Consider the following 18,843-nt stretch of genomic DNA (forward strand, 5'->3'; position numbering starts at 1 on the left):
ATACCTACAACATATTTTTGTATCCCAACTTTAAAAAATGCAAAAAAAAAAGAATAATAAATTGTATTGGCGGAAAATCAAAGTAAGGTGGTAAAAATTTAATTATAGATATATTTAATGTAATGCATTTTATAAAGCATAATTTTTTTAATTTTTCTAAGATTTTATTTTCTAAATTGTGTGTTTAAATGTAAATATTACCGTTTATTTTTTTTATGCGACTTATTGATTTTACGACGTTTTAAGATCATATCGTATAATGCATTTAACCCTTCTTGTAGACCTTCACCGGTTATAGCACATGCAGGCTGAATGTACCATCCTTTCAGATAAATTGACGAAGAAGATGGATTTAATCTATTGTGATTTATTACAAATTGCGAGCTGGTGTTTTCTGTTTTAGGCGATATTGAAACTTGCAAGCTTGGACCTTTAGTTTTACTTCGTGATTCATCCTGTAAATTTTCAGAAAATGTCTTATTTGCTTTGTATTCATGTTTTTTTTTGTCAAGATCAGTTATCATATTGACATGGTGTAAATTGAATTGGTTTAATGCATCATTATCCATAGAACTTTTGTCTTGCGGTTTGCTATGACAGGCAGTGCTCCCTGTACCTGTTGGGCTCAATACATTCCCTATTGGATTTTGCAATTCATGTAGACCTAATAGCTTTTCAAGCTCTTTAGGACAACATGCGTTAGGTAAATCTTGTTTATTAGCTAAAATAAGTACAGGGACACCCTGAAAAGACATAGATATAAATATGATATTATAAAAATGTACAAGAAAGCTACAGCCGAGTGTGCTCGACTGTGAGATAGATACCTGCTACCCATTTGAAACTGTGCGGTATTATTCTTAAAATATATCAAATGTACCGAAAAAATATACAAAAGGCTAAAATTGGAATATTGATATCGTACTATATTGAAAATATACCAGACTGTCAACCAAAGCAAGTAAGCCCCATAGTAACTAAGCGTTTTTTCTCATAGAAAAGAATTTCTTAAAGAGCTTATACATTTTATATCTGATCGCAAGAAAATTTAGAAATTTCAGGAATCATAAAGAATATAGTTATTATTGTTTGTACCAAATTTTCGCGACTCTAGATTAAAAATTAGGCTTGTTATTCCAGCGGGGGAAAGTGGGGATGGAAAAATTAAAAAAAAAACATAATTTGCGTGCATAATACCTCCATCTTTTATAGTCTCTGAGATCTAGGTGTTCATACGGACGGACGGACATGGCTATTTCGTCTCGGCGGTTGACCATGATCAAGAATATATACACTTTATAGAATCAGACATTCATTTCCAGGAGGCACAAAGTTATAATTCCCTTCTACCCTATGGGTAGCGGGTATAAAAATGCTGAAACAATTTTAAAAACACAAGAGTTTAACTCTTGCGGGACAGCACACCTGATTATCTGGACATTTCGCTGTTCGCATTAATTCCATTTTGGCTTCTTCCATGCGTTCAGTGTCTACAGAATCTACAACGAATAAAATTCCATCTGTACATCTGAAAACAAGAAAATTTTTGAAACACGATAATATATGTAACCATTGTCCGAATAGTAGCAAATCGTAAAAAAACTAAAAAGGTAATCTCACTCGCTTCTCGATCAATTAATGTGTATGTAAATTTGAATATGCATGTACATAATTTAAAGACTTAATTTTATGTCCGTATTATTTACATTCATTACATCCTTTCATTTATATAAATGTTTTTTTATCTATGTAGGTAGATATGAGAGTATAAACTTACCGAGTGTAACTTCGCCACAACGGCCGAAGTTTTTCTTGTCCTCCTACGTCCCAGACAAGAAAATGAACACCCTTTGCCTTTCCTAACGTCCCTTGTACCTACAAAATCCAAAGAGAAAAAATAAAATGTATATTATTGTAATTTACATTTAATTCTAATGTTGTACCTTTTCGCAGTTAAATCCAATTGTTGGAACTGTGTTTAAATACTGATCAAACTTAAGTCTATAAAGCGCTGTTGTTTTTCCAGCAGAATCCAAGCCTAGCATAACTACATGAAGAGTTCCCTATAATTAAGGGCAGCACATAATTATTACATTTAAGCACATTGACCTTTAAATAAAGTCACCTGTGATGGTAAGGACTCCAATAGATTTCCATTTTTTGTCATTGTAGCCCCCATTTTATATTTGTGATGTTCTATATTTAGTTTTGTTTTTTCTTACATTTTAGGTTTCTATAATTGCATTTAGGGATGCTCATACAATATCGATATTCCTGATAAATCGATAACAAACTTGATATTTTCAGTGTCTCCGATAATAAAAAATTATAATTATCGACTTAAAAGTATATGATGACTTCAATGACTTTTTAAATTTGTGATTTGAATTATTTAACTGTTCTAATTGTAACTGATTCTAGAAACATTTTTTAATTTTTCCTCGGAATTAATGGATATATCTATCTGTTTTGGTAATTTGTTTAATTATTAAACAAACATTTGTGTAAATAGGTATGAAAATTTGTAGGTATGCATGCCTATTTTTTATTTATTTTATTTCGGTTTTAATTTTTTAATAAAACTATGTATATTTTAAAATTTTAAATAAGACTATGAACTGTTCGTTATAGAGATAGATTTGCGTTTCCGTTCAAACATTTATGCATATGTATGTATGTACATATGAATTTACGTTATACAAAACACAAACGATACAAATAGGTATATACATATGTGTATATATATACATATGTATGCATCCATTCTATAATGTGGTTGTGCGACTTGTTTTATAGTAAATAAATAGAATGTGGACAGTGTGGATGCTGTGTCCCATGTGCACTCGCATATTATAATTCAAACGAGACCCGCACACACATATATATATGTGTATATATATCTATATATATACATATTTATGTATATGGATTTCAACCACATATGTATGTATATATTTCTTTCCTTCGAGGTCATTTTTCTAGCTCAGTTGGCATTTAATTTTTTTGTTATCTTTCACAAGTAGAGTCCGTTATTCTAAGATTGATCGTACAGCTTTCTTCGGTTGTAATTATTAAAAAATTCGATAAAGTTGGTGAGTGTTAAGATTACAAAATTATTGAAAAATTTGGAAAAAATAATGTACATAATAAAAGTATTTTTATATACACATATGTACATATGTATCTACCTTTAACTGTAAATTATATAATGTGTTTGTATTCAAACCCAATGAACAGCTTAAAAATATGTAGTACATATGATATTCTACTATGAATTTTAGGACATACTAACGTATACATACATATACATATGTATATGTACATACACAATATAATTGCATCTACATTACATGTACATTACACTGTATATTCAAAATAAGTGTAAAATGTAGTTCACTGACTCGAAGTTTTTTGTCTTCAATGTATTCCATCTAATGCATATACACATAAATGCATAATTTTAGAAGCATGTTATCCCTCCAGTAAAAATATTGTTGTAACTGTCATATACACATACATATGTACATACAATGGCGAGCGCATACTGATATATATACATATATGTATGTATACTTACGTACACATGTAGGTGTGCATCCGTTTAAAATAAAAATAAACCAAAACTATTTATTTTAATTGCTTATAGAAGATAACCTCATTATGCTTTGTGTAATTATCGACTGTAATTATTGCTTCAGCTTACAGTCGATAAACGGTATTATGTCTTTATAACCAAATTAACCAAAAGTTATTATGCATATGCCTTTAATAAATGCATAACATTAATATTTTCAAAACTAAATGCTGGCATTTAGTTGAAAAAGTTGCTTTTTATAATAATTTAACAGGTTAATCTTTATAGAAACTTAAAGGAGATCATATGTTTCTATGCATATCAAGTTTGAAATGCATTTGGTGGCATTTATAGCTTAAGCCAGTTTGCTTCAACATGTTTTCTCATTTTGGTGGCTCCTTATCAAAAAATCGTGTAAGAACGAGGATTTTAGTGTGTTAAAAGGGGGATGGGAGCAAATTTGTAACCGTGTAAGACCGAGTTCGTGCTAAAAGAGTCCGAGTTAAGCGAGGGCCAGGTGTATTAAGATTAGCCTATTGCGCGAATTTATAGTTCACATATGTAGTTAGAACTGAGATAATTTGATTTAGCCTGTATTTCTGTTTCTTCAATAGTATTAATTAAAATGTTTTTTTTTTTTTGTTTTAGGTGTGGAGCATTCTGAATACAATTAATTATGGATTCCGAAACTATGGTAAGAATTCAAGACCTGGACATTAGTATAACATTTATGCAAAAAAGTAACATTGCATTATTTTCTTGCACAGTAAATTATTTATATAAACAGGCTATTTAACAATACATTGAAGGGTTTTAATATTTAGCAAACATAGTACTTACGAATATTTAAAGGAAAATACAATTGTAGAATATAAGATTGTAAGAATTGTAATATCATATATAAATATATAAAACGTTAAATTAATGAACGGAGTGTTTGCCGGCAAACATTTTTATATAATATTTTATTACTTGATAGCAACAAAAAGTAAAACTCTCGGTTCTTGTAAGTTCTTCGATCTCAAGGATAATGATAACATAAGTACTAATTAATTTAATAACATATATTCAAATTTGAATAACTTACATTTTTTTCTCTTACTTTACCTAAGCAGTAGAAATAATATTTACAGTGGTACACACTTTGTACTGTGAAAGTTATGATATCAAACTAATAAAGAACGCAGTGTGTGGCGTAGAGTATTTTCGACACACTAACACTAACTCAAAAAAAAACATTATTTTATTTTAAAAGTACATCCAGTAACAGAACAAAAATCTTGTATTGCTTAAACTATTTAATGATATTATGACTTACAATTTTTTTAATTGAATTAGTAATGGGAAAATTAAACGAGATATAAACATGTAAGAAAGCTACAGTTGAGTGTGCTCGATACCCGCTAACCATTTTCAATAAAATACCGAAGTAAAACTTAACGATCTTTGACATGTGAGTTACCCGGTATTCTTTCTGATATACAGGAAAATCTTAAATTGTATCATATATTTGGAATAACGATGCAATTAAAAATAATTCAGATTGTCAACCAATCAAAAAATTTTGTGTGTGTTGTACCTTTTCGCAGTTAAATCCAAATGTTTGAACTGCATTTAAATAGGTTGTCTGCTTGGACATAACCACAGCCACCACGAATCCTAGTCCAATTACTGATCCGGAGTAAGTTTTGTGGGCACTCGATCTCCATAGCTCCAGCATTTTAACATGCACTACCACTACCATTTTAAACTCCTCAATTATTCAATTGTTGGTGACCTGCTAATATTATGTCGATATATAGTTTTAATCCCATTCGACAAGTTCGCATCTTTAAACAGACGGTCTATATGCATATATAAATCGCATTTCTTCTGATTGTTACTTTTGGCATTGTATATGGTAAAGGTAGCGGGTATAAATATTAATAAAATATGGATAACGAAAAGAAAATGAGTGAAAATGGAAATAATAGTTTAAGTATAATATAACAAATAAACGTAAAACCAAATGTCACAACATATTAAAAAAATAACAACTGGATAGAATATTCGCTTCTACTGGAATATATTCAATCGCTTAATGATTGCTTCGATACACAAGCACAATTTAAGATTATACTTAATTATTCAATTCTTATTTTTTTTTTGTTAAGACCGAAATTCATGAAACTGAAATTTCAAACTCAAATGAAAATGTCCCATCCACGGCTGATATAACGAGCAAGGATGAAGAAGGTGCTGAAATTAAAAAGGATATCCAGGATACCGCTACTGCTACCGATCAATCATCAATAAGTAAAGATAATTTCGCAGATGACAAGGAAAATGAAAATCCTGAAAAAATCAATATAATTTGTACTGACAAGAAAAACGAAGAGAAAGCTGAAACGGACGCCATAAGTGCTGTCATTGTCGACGATATTAAAAATGTCGAAAGTTCAGAAGAGAAGGAAATCGGTACGGTACTGTCAATTGAAGTAACCGAGAGTCGCGATGTTTCAGACGAAAACGAACAAAAACAAAAACAAAATACTGAAAGTTTAGTTAAGGCAGATATCGTTGATAGTCCAGTTACATCCAACAATGAACAGATTGAACCAAAATACGCTACAACTGAAACATCTACACAAGATATAGAGGAAGACGTAGAGGAAGAAGACTCGGAAGATAGTGAAACTTCTTCTGAAGATGAAATGCCAGTAGCAGACACCAATAAAAAAACAGAAAAAGTATACAAAATATATATTTTCCTATTGAAAATACTGCATGAAAATGTTAATGGACTTTGGTTTAGTGTTTCTATATTTTCATAAAAAAAATTACTGTTAAGCTTGACAGACGGACTATATGTTTTAACTCTATAAAAATCTCAGAATGACTGCATTATCATTGAAAATTATTTTATGGAAAATGTACATATGTAAGTCGTTTAAATCTTTTATTAGGTGGAAGATTCTAATATTTCAAAGCCTTCAGACTCTGGAAATGTTGTGCAGAACGAGGAAGCTAAAGAGGAGGTAAAAAATGTCAACACAAACGTAAGTACTATTTATATTACTTGGATAACGATTTCACAGCACCCCAAGCTTTAAAATCCTTCGATTAATATTTTCATTTTTAAAGGATATTAGCAACCAGATTGAGAACATTATATCTGATATTGATATAAATATAAAGGCACAAGAAAAAATCGCACACCTTAAGGAGCAAGAGCTTGAACTAATTGAGAAACAAAAGCAATTAACAAACCAAATTCATCAACAGCAGTTATTAGCACAAAAACTAATTGCACAAAATCAAATTAAAGAGAATGAACTCAAACGCTCACAAGAGATTCAACAACAACAAAAAGTGCAAAACGAAAACCTCAACCAATATAGACAGGAATCAGTGTTAGAAACATATGCAAATAATTATAATCAAATACAGGATGACATCTACAAGACAAAAGTAAGTACGGAATATTATTATAACTAAGCTAAATTTTAAATTATCAAAATTAAGTATTTGTTTTAAAAGCTGGTGTGATCCGTTATGCTTCTTGAACAAGGATAATATTGAATATATGATTCATATCAATTACCCTTACTAATTTGATTTTTTGCTCTGTACTTATTGATATATAAATAATATATACAGGGTGCGCCATATAGACAGGATCTAATGAAATGTTGAATAACTCCTCCATTTTTTAGCCCATTTTGGAAAATAAACAAGATTCATTTAGGGTACAGAATGCCATTTATTGACAATTCACTCAGAATACAATGTCGATCAAATGACCGCCTTCATTAGAAACACAAGAACGGCCCTTTTTTGGGCATTTCGCATTGTATTTGACAACATTTCGGGCGTAATAGCAGCAATTTAAGCTTTGATATTAGCTTTTAGTTGTTCAATAGTCTTCGGTTTGCTGACATACACCTTACTCTTCAAGTAGCCCCACAGAAAAAAGTCCGGTGCCGTCAAATCCGGCGAACGAGGAGGCTACTCCAAATCACCCTTTTTTGAGACAACGCGCAGGCACGCACAGTTTTCACAATTGAACGATTGCTTTCGATGTACAGCGCTACAATTTCAGCCCGATTTTTTGCTGTGAGTCGATCCATGTCTAAAATGGCATAGGCTGACGTTTCAGAATCTGGCTGGCTTGTCAAAATAGGCTGAAAAATGGCGGAGTTATTAAACATTTCAATAAGCCCTGTCCAGATGGCGCACCCTGTACATTTTATGTTTAAGTTTGTATTCAATTATACTGATATACAATACATGTACACATTCTTCATCATTTACCAAAATAATTTCCTTTCACAAATTGATGCGTATATAGATATATATGTTTATATATATATATATATATATATATATGTATATAGATATATATGGATATAGATATACTACTTTCACTCATATTTTCAGTTATATGAAACTCTCTTGTTCTGTGCTTTGCTCCGTTCTCTGTGAATACCACTATAATTAGCATTGAAAAGAGAGCTCTCTCGAATATAAATTTGTACACATGTGTGAATACTGTATTTATAGAGAAACTCATGCAATATTTATGTGAGCATGTTAATGAATTCGTATCTGTCTTAAGCAATAGACTTTACGATTTCTGTAAAATAGTTCAAAATCTATATGTTTGTATAATAAAGTAGTTAGTTTATATTAATATGCAAGAGACTTGCACAATAGAAAGAAAACGAGGCTTTCGCCCTACCGATCGTTACGATGAACGTAAAAAGAAAATTTTACTTGAATTGAGTTCTAAAATATGGCAAAGCAAAAATGTACGTATGTACTTAGCTTCCGAATAAGTATCAAATTATTTTGTGTATAAATTAAAATAGGAATCTTCAAATCTATCAAGGACAGTTGATTTGCGCAAAATATTTACTCCAGCTACAGATGCTCCTCAAATATTACCCAAGAATCGTAAGTAATGCTCCTCCATTGTGTAAAAGGTGATACGTAAAATAATTATTTCAAATCTTTCGGTGACCGCCCAATATCAAAATGCCTACACATTGCTTTGCGTGCATGTCCATGTGTTATTATTATCACCCTGATTTTTCTGCTTACTGATAACAATTAATAATTTTTTGTATTAAGTTAAGATTGCTGAATTTTAATTACGTATCGCCTTTTTCTTAAATATATATTTCTTGGCAATATAATAAAATTGACATAAACTTCGTTAAACACTATATAGGAAAGCTATATGCCTCATCAGCATTTTATTCTCCAACATTGCATCCTACTGTGGAGGACCAGGTTGAGCTTGCCCGCCGAATCTCACATTCATTGAGTGATATAAGCAATCAAAAGTCTAAAGGACAATCAATGTTTGTCAATCGAAAAAAACGTTCAGTCAAATGGGTTCACGAAGGTTCCTTCCAAGGTAACAGATTTCTCGATTTCCATTAATAAGGAAATTATCTACATTTTTGTTGTGTTAAATAATATTCTTACGGACCTGCAATGACTTTTCGATACTTGCTAATGTTTTATATGCAAATTGAATTAGTAAGAAAAAAACTTTGAACAGCCTACCAAAGAATATTCTTACATAGACTTTATTTGTACTAGTCAGATTGATCCAGAGATTTATTTGCGTTCCTCAAATATTAAACATAATAATTACGATCAATAAAGGGTTCTAGAGAAATCCAAACTGAGCAAATTAAAGCCGATAACCAACACAAAGCCGAGATGACTTAAAATCTTCAATACTTTATATTGATTCTATTTTGGTAATAATTAACTAATTATAATTATTATTACTTTTACCGAAATCTATTAAAAAACAAGGAACACCCGTAAATAAAAAGAATAACGAAATAAAACACACATATGAATGAACAATGTGCATACTACATATGTCTTCATATACTATAAAAGTAACTAGTGGATCCGATGCATCTCTAAAATACAACCTAACGAAAGATATAAATTTCCAGCAGTCTCGCAAAACGCATAATCGATTTTAAATAATTTTTTTGATTTGAATACAAACACAAAGCACACATAAAATCAATCAAAAAATGTACAAAAAGCTGATAGAGCTTGAAAAATATTAAACTTTAGTTAAAGAGCAAACTAATTAATTTTTCGTTCTTTAAATTACGAGCGCTTTTTATAGAAGTGTTTATTATATTCCAATTTATAAAATACAACGCTAATGGCTGGATATTACACTAAAAGCAAAGGCAAATATTTATTATTTATTTATATTTAAAAACATTTTTTTCTTGCCTCAAAAACTTCGAACATTGACGATAAATATTGCGAGATTTACAAATCTCCCTAAGACGATATGTCTAAAGATTTCTGCGGCATTCCGAGAATCCGTTAATTAAGCGGGTATGATTGAGTAATCAATGTAGCTCCCACTGCAGTCTTTCAGTCTCCCAATAGATTTAATCAAGAATTGAATTCGCATATGCAAGTCAACACAATTAATATTATCATATAACAGCTGATGTGATATGAACAAGAGCTAGGTGGAATTTTAAAAAACCATAATCAAATATTGTAAGATAAGAACAGAAAAATTGAAATTTTTTCAACAGCACTTGTTTTTGTGCACACAGATCAAGATTGTGTTCAATTTTTACCACGCCCACGTCCGCCCCGAGAATCCAAATTAAAAAAAAAGAAATGCAGTCCTTGTGTGTCCGCCACTTAACTTAAAACACTTAACGTCTAAAACACAAGCAGTTGCTGTCGTCTTCATTTTTGAGGCTTTCGTCGCGACAAATTAAAATTGACGCACACGAGCTGCTAGTCTGCGCGGCAACTGCGCGCTGCAAAACTTCACATGCATACACATATTAACGAGCATGTATATACGTAGACGCATACATACAAACGAAAGCACAGCGCAACGAAATACGCCCGTGATCATCGTTGCGATAGTGCTTCAAGAGATGAAGTATCTATGTATTATATGGGTAGTGCTAGTACAATATCAATATATCAAATATAGCCGGTATAATTAACCCTTTATATGGCATAAACTCCGATTTTGATGCGGTTTTTGTTATTAGATAGATATGAAAAAAAAAAATACACTTTTCGTTTTCCCAATTTTTGATTTTTTACCCTTTTATTAAGGATAAACGGTAACGGTAAACATAACGAAACTCACTATTTTCACGTAACACATAACACATAACATAATAACTTGACTGCATATGCATTCTAAACATAAATACCTTTTCAACTGTGCAGTTCTGTTTAGACAAATAACTTGTATTTTAGGAAATATTTGTAATACAAAATTTGGAACGGAGGTCACACGTGAGTGCTTCACAAAAATTGGCGGGAAAAGTAAACATATGTTGTGAAAACACATAGTTGAGAGTGACCATGTTTTACAATTAAAAAAAAACATTGTTGCATAATGATATCACATTAACACATGACACTTTCTTGATATACATTGTGAAATATTTGAATTCAAACGGTATGTTGCAGATATGCAACACGGCCATATAAAGGGTTAAGTATTTTTGTGGTATATTAATTTGGTGTGTTTTAAAAATAATGTGCACTAATTTACTCTAATTGAAAATGGGTAGCGTGCATCTCAAAGTCAAGCACATTCTTTACTTTCTTACTTGTTTGTGCTGACTGACTAAACTATCGACACACAGCCGAAATAGTAAAAGATGTGACGCTGCAATACTTACGCAAAGATTTATATATTCTTGATCTAAGCCTCTCCAATCGGGCTTTTAAAGTTATTAAAATTAAGTAAACGTACTACTTTAAAAAAAAAATATTCCTTCAGCATGGTCTTGCCATGATTTAAAAACTAAAAATATAATGGTTGTTTTATCATAATTGCTTCATAGTTAAAATAAGGATATTATGGATATATACAGGCATGCTCCGGTTTTCACTTTCGGTTTTCGTTTTCGTTTTGGGACCAAAACCGAGATTTTCGTTTTTAGGTGCTCCGGTTTTCACACGTTTTTGGTCATCATTTTGCTATCGGAACGTTTCATTTTTTACTGCTAAAACAGCTGACTTGTGTTTTGGTTAAAAGTAAACAACGCGAAAAAATGTCTTTTGTATGTCCAATTTCGTGCGTGGATTGAACTCACATAAGGATTTTTTTATCCTGCATAGTTTATTTATGCTTCCCCTGAATGAAATATATTTGCTTTTTGCCTTTTTTGAAATGAAAGATTGGGAACTTTCTTTAAAAAAAATCAGTTGAATGACAATCAGCTGTTTCCCACAAAAAAATGAGGATGCCACCTTTTTAATAGATTTCATTCCGGTTATTCCAACATTTTTTTTTATAAAATGTTAACACATAAGTAATTAAATTAAATAAATTAATTTTTAAAAAACATATTTTACCCAACTTCAACAAATTTATCGCCATCCGTTTGATTATACAAGTATTTTTAACTTGCTTTTTCATTCTATCAAAAGTATGGCAGCTTAGGCGATAACTCATGGTGTCCGACTTATCGGTTGCTCACCAAAACGAAAATTGTTGTTGCCGACGGCAAAATTTGATATCCAAATTTGAGGTGGGGTCAGAAATCAGTCTTTTTAAAAATAATTACAAGCCTAATTGATCTGCCGGCGATCTTAAAAGAACGACAATAAACCAATGAGTCAACTAATTTTTTTCCTTTTGCAAATAGGATCCGATTTAATATAGAAAAAGGCATTTACTTTTCATTTCTACAAGGCAAATTTTCTCGTTGTGGAATTCGAAAAAATCTTGTGAAAGTGAAAACGGGAGCACCAATTTTTTGTTTTCGTTTTCAAAACGAAAACGAAAACCGAAAGTGAAAACCGGAGCATGATAGAATAACCAATAGTTATATATTACTGCTACTACTGCCTCTAGAGGAGGTGAGTGAATTAGAAAACGAACTTTCATTTTTGACCGAAACTGAAAAAGGGGATTAATATCGATTCTAAAACTACACGAACTTAAACAACTTCATAAAACAATCTAAAAAACAAAAACGCTTGCTAATTTGCAAGAAAACTGCCTACTATTTACATATATAAAATTGTACTTGCAGGCTAAGCTGAATACTATAGCAATGTTGAGACTAGATACCAAATTCAATTATCTCAAGTGGCAATACTCTCATTCGTAGAAAATCTAAAATTGTATTTAAATGTTCGACAATGAAGAACGCTTCAATCGAGTGTAGTTGGCATTGATGTAATGAAATACCAGTAACTTAACAGTATACCGCAGAGTTCAAAATAATTTATACTAATTATTCTTCCATAATTAGCTATAAAACTGGAAAAATTTCAGTAACCTTTACGACTGTTGTTATAATTTTTGATCTGCGAGCAACAATCACAAATGATGCCTTATGATCATAGCTTGAAAATAACTGTTAACCGCTTTTTTCCTTACGCTCTGTTCGCGAGAACAACCGAAACAAGTAAGAAAGCTACAATCGAGTGTGCTCGACTGTGAGATACCCGCTACCCATTTTGAATAAAAGCAAAATATTGCGAAAAAAAACTACAACATACTAAAAATATACCAAATGGTATATTTGGTATATCGATATAGTACCACATTCAAAATATACCATAGACGGCACAATAACCAGATTGTCAGCCAAAGCAACTATGACCCCTAGTAAGTAGGCGTTTTAGCTCATACAAAAGTATTTCTTTAATAACTTCCACAATTTTAATCTGATCGCAACCAAATTCTTAAGAATCACAATTACTGTAGTTATTATTGTGGTTATCAAAACTCTAGCTCTAAAATTACAATTAAAACTGTTATTGTGGGCGTGGTAAACATTTGAAAAAGAAAACTTGCCGGATTACTGACAAATACATACATTACTATCGGGGCCTTTTGATGCTTAAATTTGTTGGTATTAATTCGCTGTCGGTATAAGCAAGCGGTTTGTCGCTAAAAGCGGAAACGTACTAAGCGGAGGTCCTTTCATATAAGTTTGTATGGGGACCAACCAGCAAGTTTTCGTCGCAATAACTGGACGGAAACTATAAGCGGAGTCGGTATAACCAGATTCTACTGTATATAGATTAAAATTCGACATTTTTTATTACTCAATATATATTTATTATCTACATCACAATTTCAACATAAATACTTTATGCTTGCAGCTTCCACAATTAGCACACAAAACTGTTGGTTTGGGGTTAATTAGTTTTTAACATTAATGTTTAATATTTCACCACTTCCTAAAAGCATGTGACCAGTGCCTTTAATACTTAAAGCAGCAAATACTAATGCTACTGTCTCTTTTAAGTATGAATATTTATATTGTTACCAATTTTTTATTCGAAATAAAATAAAATGCAAGACGGCACAGACATATGTACATATTAAATCGACAATCTAACTTAAAAGAGGTTGATATTTCGAAAATAGAAATACCTACTATTGTTTATTTTTATATTATAGTATTTCAATTTATAATTAATTAAAATTAATTTATAGTAATATTAAAACAAACTGTAATATGCCTGTGTTATCTGAATAGGGGAAGACGACATTGCAATTAAAGAAAATGCTGAAGTAACCACGAGCAAGGAACTAACCCAGTTGGATAAATTACCATTAAAACTTATTATGAATCCGCGTGGTCAAATGCGCGACTATAACTCACTAAAAGATTCTATAAATATTGAAACAGGGCTTTTATCACCTGAAAATTGCGCTGAGCTAATAACCGCGTTACAACTGCATAAGGGTCGAGGTAATCATTTATTCGCTTATGTTATATATATTTGTGTATTTCATGTATAAGAATCAGTAAATATTATTTTTTTGCACATGTATTCGATAAAAAAAATTTATTGGTTATTTTTACTTTACACTTAATATAAAAAATCGATAACAAAAGTTTTTAATTTCATTATTTTTTTGCATACTTCAAACCGTGACTTTGAAAGATAATTGTCGTTAGTGTTATTTGGATTACTATACATTCAAGCAAAAACCTTAGGCGTTATAATTTTTGAAATAAACGAAAATTTAATTTAAAATTTTTTTTCAAATTTATTTAAAAGCCTTTTTAGGGTTTGTTAATTGTTTCCTAATGAGTCAAACCAATAAAATTGAATTCTGTTTTATACTTTTTATACAGTACAGTAACTACACAGATAATAATATTACATAAAATAATTAACCATTTCTTTTTCAAACATGGACAATCAACAACAAAATTGCTTTGCGCTTGCCTACTACTACTATCGCCTAAAAAGGAGCTGAGCTCTTTGCAAAACGTCGTCGAAAGGCTGATAATTGGGTAGTCGACGAGACTAATGCCGGTACTCACAGTCCATCTGGTATTCCAGATTTTCAACAATACCCTGCAAAACCACCTTTATCACCAAGTATTTTACCAGCATATTCCGATGCTGGTAAGCATCGGGTTCAACTGAATTTACATCAGGATCATCTAATTGAGAAATACTCAAAGCCTGGCGTTACCGTTGTTAAATCGCCTTGGGAAGCTGCTCTTCAAACTGGATCAGCAAGCACAGCATTTCTGCAAGATCCAACATATAGTAACAAACAGACGGCCACTTCTTCATTTGGATCCCCAGTACATTTTAAACAAGATGTAAATGATTTCTCTGAACCGACTCATTCATATTCACGACCACCAACCTTTTCTAATAGCATTTTATCAAATACTATTGCCGAAGAATCGAATAAAAAGGTATGTACTTTACCGTTAAAGATTAAAGATTTTGAAAAAAAATTGAAATAACAACAAGTATATTGTATATTTACAAATATTTACAAGATCAATGATACTCGTCTTCTCAATCAACGCAATTTGCCATGCAATCCTCAAAGAGAACTAGCTTATAAACCAAGTGTGGCTCAAGGCTGGGGAGGTCGCAATGTTGAGTTGCCAAAAGGTAAGTGTTTTTGAAATAAGAAATTATTTTCTACAGAACGGTAATTTATTTAATTAATATGTTAATATATGTAAATATGTATATATATCGTTTTCAATATTCAACGAATGAATATTCGTTCCTCTGCCATTAAATAATTAATTAAATATTTCAGAATATTTTGATGAAAAAATTGGGTACAATAATAATAGTGACGATCTGACGAACTATCTTAGTGGCAGGAATAATATTTTGGTGCTTAAAAATCTAAATCTTAATCATACGAATAGTCAACAACATAATTCAAATAATTTGTACACAAATAATACTACAAATCCCGTTTTTATCGATTCAAATGATGAAGTGCTACAACGACTCTACCAATTGGAGTTATTCCAGAAAAGATTAACTCTTGGATTTGGGATTGAACTTGAAAATAATCAAATACAATCTAAAATGTTGTCTGGTAGTCAAAAATTAGTCGTCACAACAGACAGTGTCAATAAAAACTCAGGCCAACATAATTTCTCTCAAAATATGAGTATGTCAAATATTCCAGCAGAGAGTAAAAACTGTGAATTAGCAAAAAACTATGAAGAAAATAATGAATTTGCTAATGTACGGGAGTTAATTTGCTCATTTGAGAAACAATCATTACGAGATCATGATGCGAAGAATTTCAAATCAATTATAAATGGCAATTACGAATTAACAGCTAATGAAAACGAATCAGTATTCGAAATGGGCGACACTTCTGTAATCGAAGGCATGTTATATTTTTGTATTTTTATTTAGTTACTTTTGTTTCAATTTAAATGTATTTGAATTGTTACTACTTAGATATGTGTACTGTGCATGCACATAAATCCCTATATGTGTGTGTTTGTAGTTTATTCCATTTAGTCCGCTGTCAGTAATAACCATGAGATTGTATATCTTATTTGTTTACGGAAAACTGGTTTTCACTGCATTTACGTAGGAATTAATGAATATTCTTGAATCAATTTTATAAACAATTTCTCAAATACATACATAGACTAAAGCATTTAATTTATTTCGAATTACTGCAGCAAAAACAAGTAAGAAAGCCGCAGTCGACAAAGCAACTAAGAAATATTTGCAGTAATAATAGTAATAAATAACTTTTTTTTTTATCTGACCGCAACCAAATTTTCAGGAATCATAAAAATGTAGTTATTATTGTATCTTCCAAATATCACAACTTCTACGCTTCGTAATAGATTTTTTTTTGTCGATTTTCGGGTCGGATGTGCGCGTGCTAAAAATGAATATGAAAACCAGAAAATTGTCCTACACGTTCATATGGCAAAACTAATAGTTTGAATCCAGAAATGCAGAATTACTATTATGGATTATTATAAAATTGGGAGGAGATATTAAAAATCTAAAAAAGTAGTCCATATGATAGAATCTAGGTGTTTATACGGACGGATGGATAAACGAACCCCTTTGGTACTGCTTCGAAATACATATATATATATATTTTTTTTTGTATATACATTTTTTTTTTATATATGGCGAAACGCCCATATTGACAAATTTAGAAAATTTAAAAATTGTTAAATAAAGCTATAGCTGAGTGTGCTGCGATAAATAGCAAATATACACTTCATTCATAGTGTCGGATATATTTTTTTCTCGCTGTTATATACATTTCCTGCTAATCAAAACTCATTTAGCCATTTATTCTATATGTAGTGGATACAAAACTACATCAATTTATTTGTCGCGTTCAATTTGGTCTGATTTTTTCGACATAAAATTAAATATTATGATTTTTTTTCAGTTTCCAATTTATTTTAATTTTTAGGACTATTTTCGTTTCAATTTACATACTGATTCCGGTTATCTAATCCATGAATGAATAAATCATAAGTCTGAAATTTGAAACTTATTGTATTGTTTTTGATTTTTTTGCGCGTATTTTTTGTTATACGCGATATTTTTTATATTCGGAACCAATTCGTTAGTTTATATTGGAAAACTAACCATTTTTACGCGATTAGTGGCAGAACCAACAATCGCGTAAAAAAAGGATTGGGTGTATAAGCTTAGCAGGCAGATACTGCGTGTGCAGTCTTTTATGTTAAGTCGTCTTTTGCCCTTTTATAAAAATATGGTGAATTTAATTTAAGCAACTGCATCAACCTACTTGATTAATTTGAATATACATGTTTTATACGTGTACTAGACAATTGTAACATATTATGATGATGATAAGTAATATTTTTAATTATTTACATATTTTCCTTTAGGTCTTTATGTACCTAAGGAGATTTCGCTGACTAGCTACGCACCACCTCCTGTTCAACAAGGTTCATCAATAGCCAATTATGCTAAAGGATGTTCAACTGGAATTGGGGAAACACTCAAAGGGTTTCCAATAAGCAATACAGGATTATATTCATCACAGCCCCCTAAACAACAACTTTATGGGCAACAGAGTTACGTGAAGGGGCCCACCAGTTTTAGTCCCTCACCAATACCATACGAAAAGTTGTCAAAGTTTGAGGAGACGTCTAATCAAAGATCATTAAACCAAAGCTTTATAAACGTTGATAAAATGAACGGATATAATAACGTACGGAATGTGACACCCGCTCCATTCGGAACAGAGCTTGAGAATCGCAATTATCCTCCACAATCATCGGTTTACAAAAATAAGCGAGTGCACAATGCACCAGTAACAAGCTTCCCAAGTCAAAGCTTTAACAACTGTGCACGTGGCTGGAGCGTGGGCTCTGGCAATCAACAAAATTTGGTATTCAGTCCAAAAGGTCAAGTTTCTGCAAATAGATTGCCGTATTCTGACTTTTAAACAGTTTACTCCATAAATAGTAATATTAAAAACCTATACGATTTGTTACACGATTTTGATTTGCGATACGTTAATCTCCTATATTATATTTTTAAAAATTTACTTTTTTTGAACATAAACAGGTGCAGATACATGATTGTTTGTTATTGTTTATATGCGTCTTTTAAATAATAATATTTAATTATAAAACTGGCGTTTTATCTAAGAATATGAGTGAATATAAACGGTATGCGGATCAAGTTTGTTTCAGATTAGTGATTAATTTCAAAGCTAGAGTTTAATGATTTAACTGCAAACATCTTAGATACGAATAATTGTTGTGGTCTATTATTTTTGGCCTTCCCTACTATAAATGACCACCAAGAGATGGCAACACTGCATTTAATTGCAAACATCTAAGAGGTCTTCAGGTCGGTCATACCAAAACTGTAGCTACTCCATCATTGTGTTTACGTTGCTCGGGTGGATTAGCAAAGACTTGACTATGCACATCAATCGCTGATAGTGCACCGCGCAACTGGAGTATGCATTTAAACCTCTAAAA

The 18,843-nt window shown here is 31.2% G+C and overlaps 2 protein-coding genes across 9 annotated transcripts; one reads left to right on the forward strand and one right to left on the reverse strand.

Annotated features, from left to right (window-relative positions):
• Positions 1-61: 61 nt before the first annotated feature.
• Positions 62-2,304, reverse strand: LOC132794960 (ADP-ribosylation factor-like protein 4C). Of its 2 annotated transcripts, none has more exons than XM_060805303.1 (5): positions 2,126-2,304; positions 1,944-2,047; positions 1,778-1,875; positions 1,426-1,528; positions 62-743 (listed from the first exon to the last, which is right to left on the reverse strand). In XM_060805303.1, the coding sequence occupies exons 2-5, from the start codon at positions 2,043-2,045 to the stop codon at positions 198-200; spliced, it is 849 nt and encodes a 282-aa protein (XP_060661286.1). In that variant the 5' UTR covers positions 2,046-2,047; positions 2,126-2,304; the 3' UTR covers positions 62-197. The 2 variants fall into 2 exon arrangements, with proteins under 2 accessions (XP_060661286.1, XP_060661285.1); XM_060805302.1 differs by having other exon boundaries at positions 1,944-2,063; positions 2,126-2,302.
• A 540-nt stretch (positions 2,305-2,844) lies between these two features.
• LOC132794957 (putative uncharacterized protein DDB_G0290989) lies at positions 2,845-18,484 on the forward strand. 7 transcript variants are annotated; one of them, XM_060805294.1, is made up of 13 exons: positions 2,846-2,943; positions 3,024-3,092; positions 4,223-4,268; positions 5,728-6,303; positions 6,520-6,612; positions 6,698-7,024; positions 8,425-8,509; positions 8,787-8,975; positions 14,092-14,307; positions 14,816-15,276; positions 15,364-15,481; positions 15,636-16,226; positions 17,737-18,483. In XM_060805294.1, the coding sequence occupies exons 3-13, from the start codon at positions 4,251-4,253 to the stop codon at positions 18,297-18,299; spliced, it is 3,237 nt and encodes a 1,078-aa protein (XP_060661277.1). In that variant the 5' UTR covers positions 2,846-2,943; positions 3,024-3,092; positions 4,223-4,250; the 3' UTR covers positions 18,300-18,483. The 7 variants fall into 7 exon arrangements, with proteins under 7 accessions (XP_060661278.1, XP_060661277.1, XP_060661279.1 ...); XM_060805295.1 differs by lacking the exon at positions 14,092-14,307 and having other exon boundaries at positions 2,845-2,943; XM_060805296.1 differs by lacking the exon at positions 14,092-14,307 and having other exon boundaries at positions 14,909-15,276.
• Positions 18,485-18,843: the final 359 nt, after the last annotated feature.

The sequence above is a fragment of the Drosophila nasuta genome, chromosome 4, assembly GCF_023558535.2.
Source record: "Drosophila nasuta strain 15112-1781.00 chromosome 4, ASM2355853v1, whole genome shotgun sequence".
NCBI classification, from domain to species: Eukaryota; Metazoa; Arthropoda; class Insecta; order Diptera; family Drosophilidae; genus Drosophila; species Drosophila nasuta.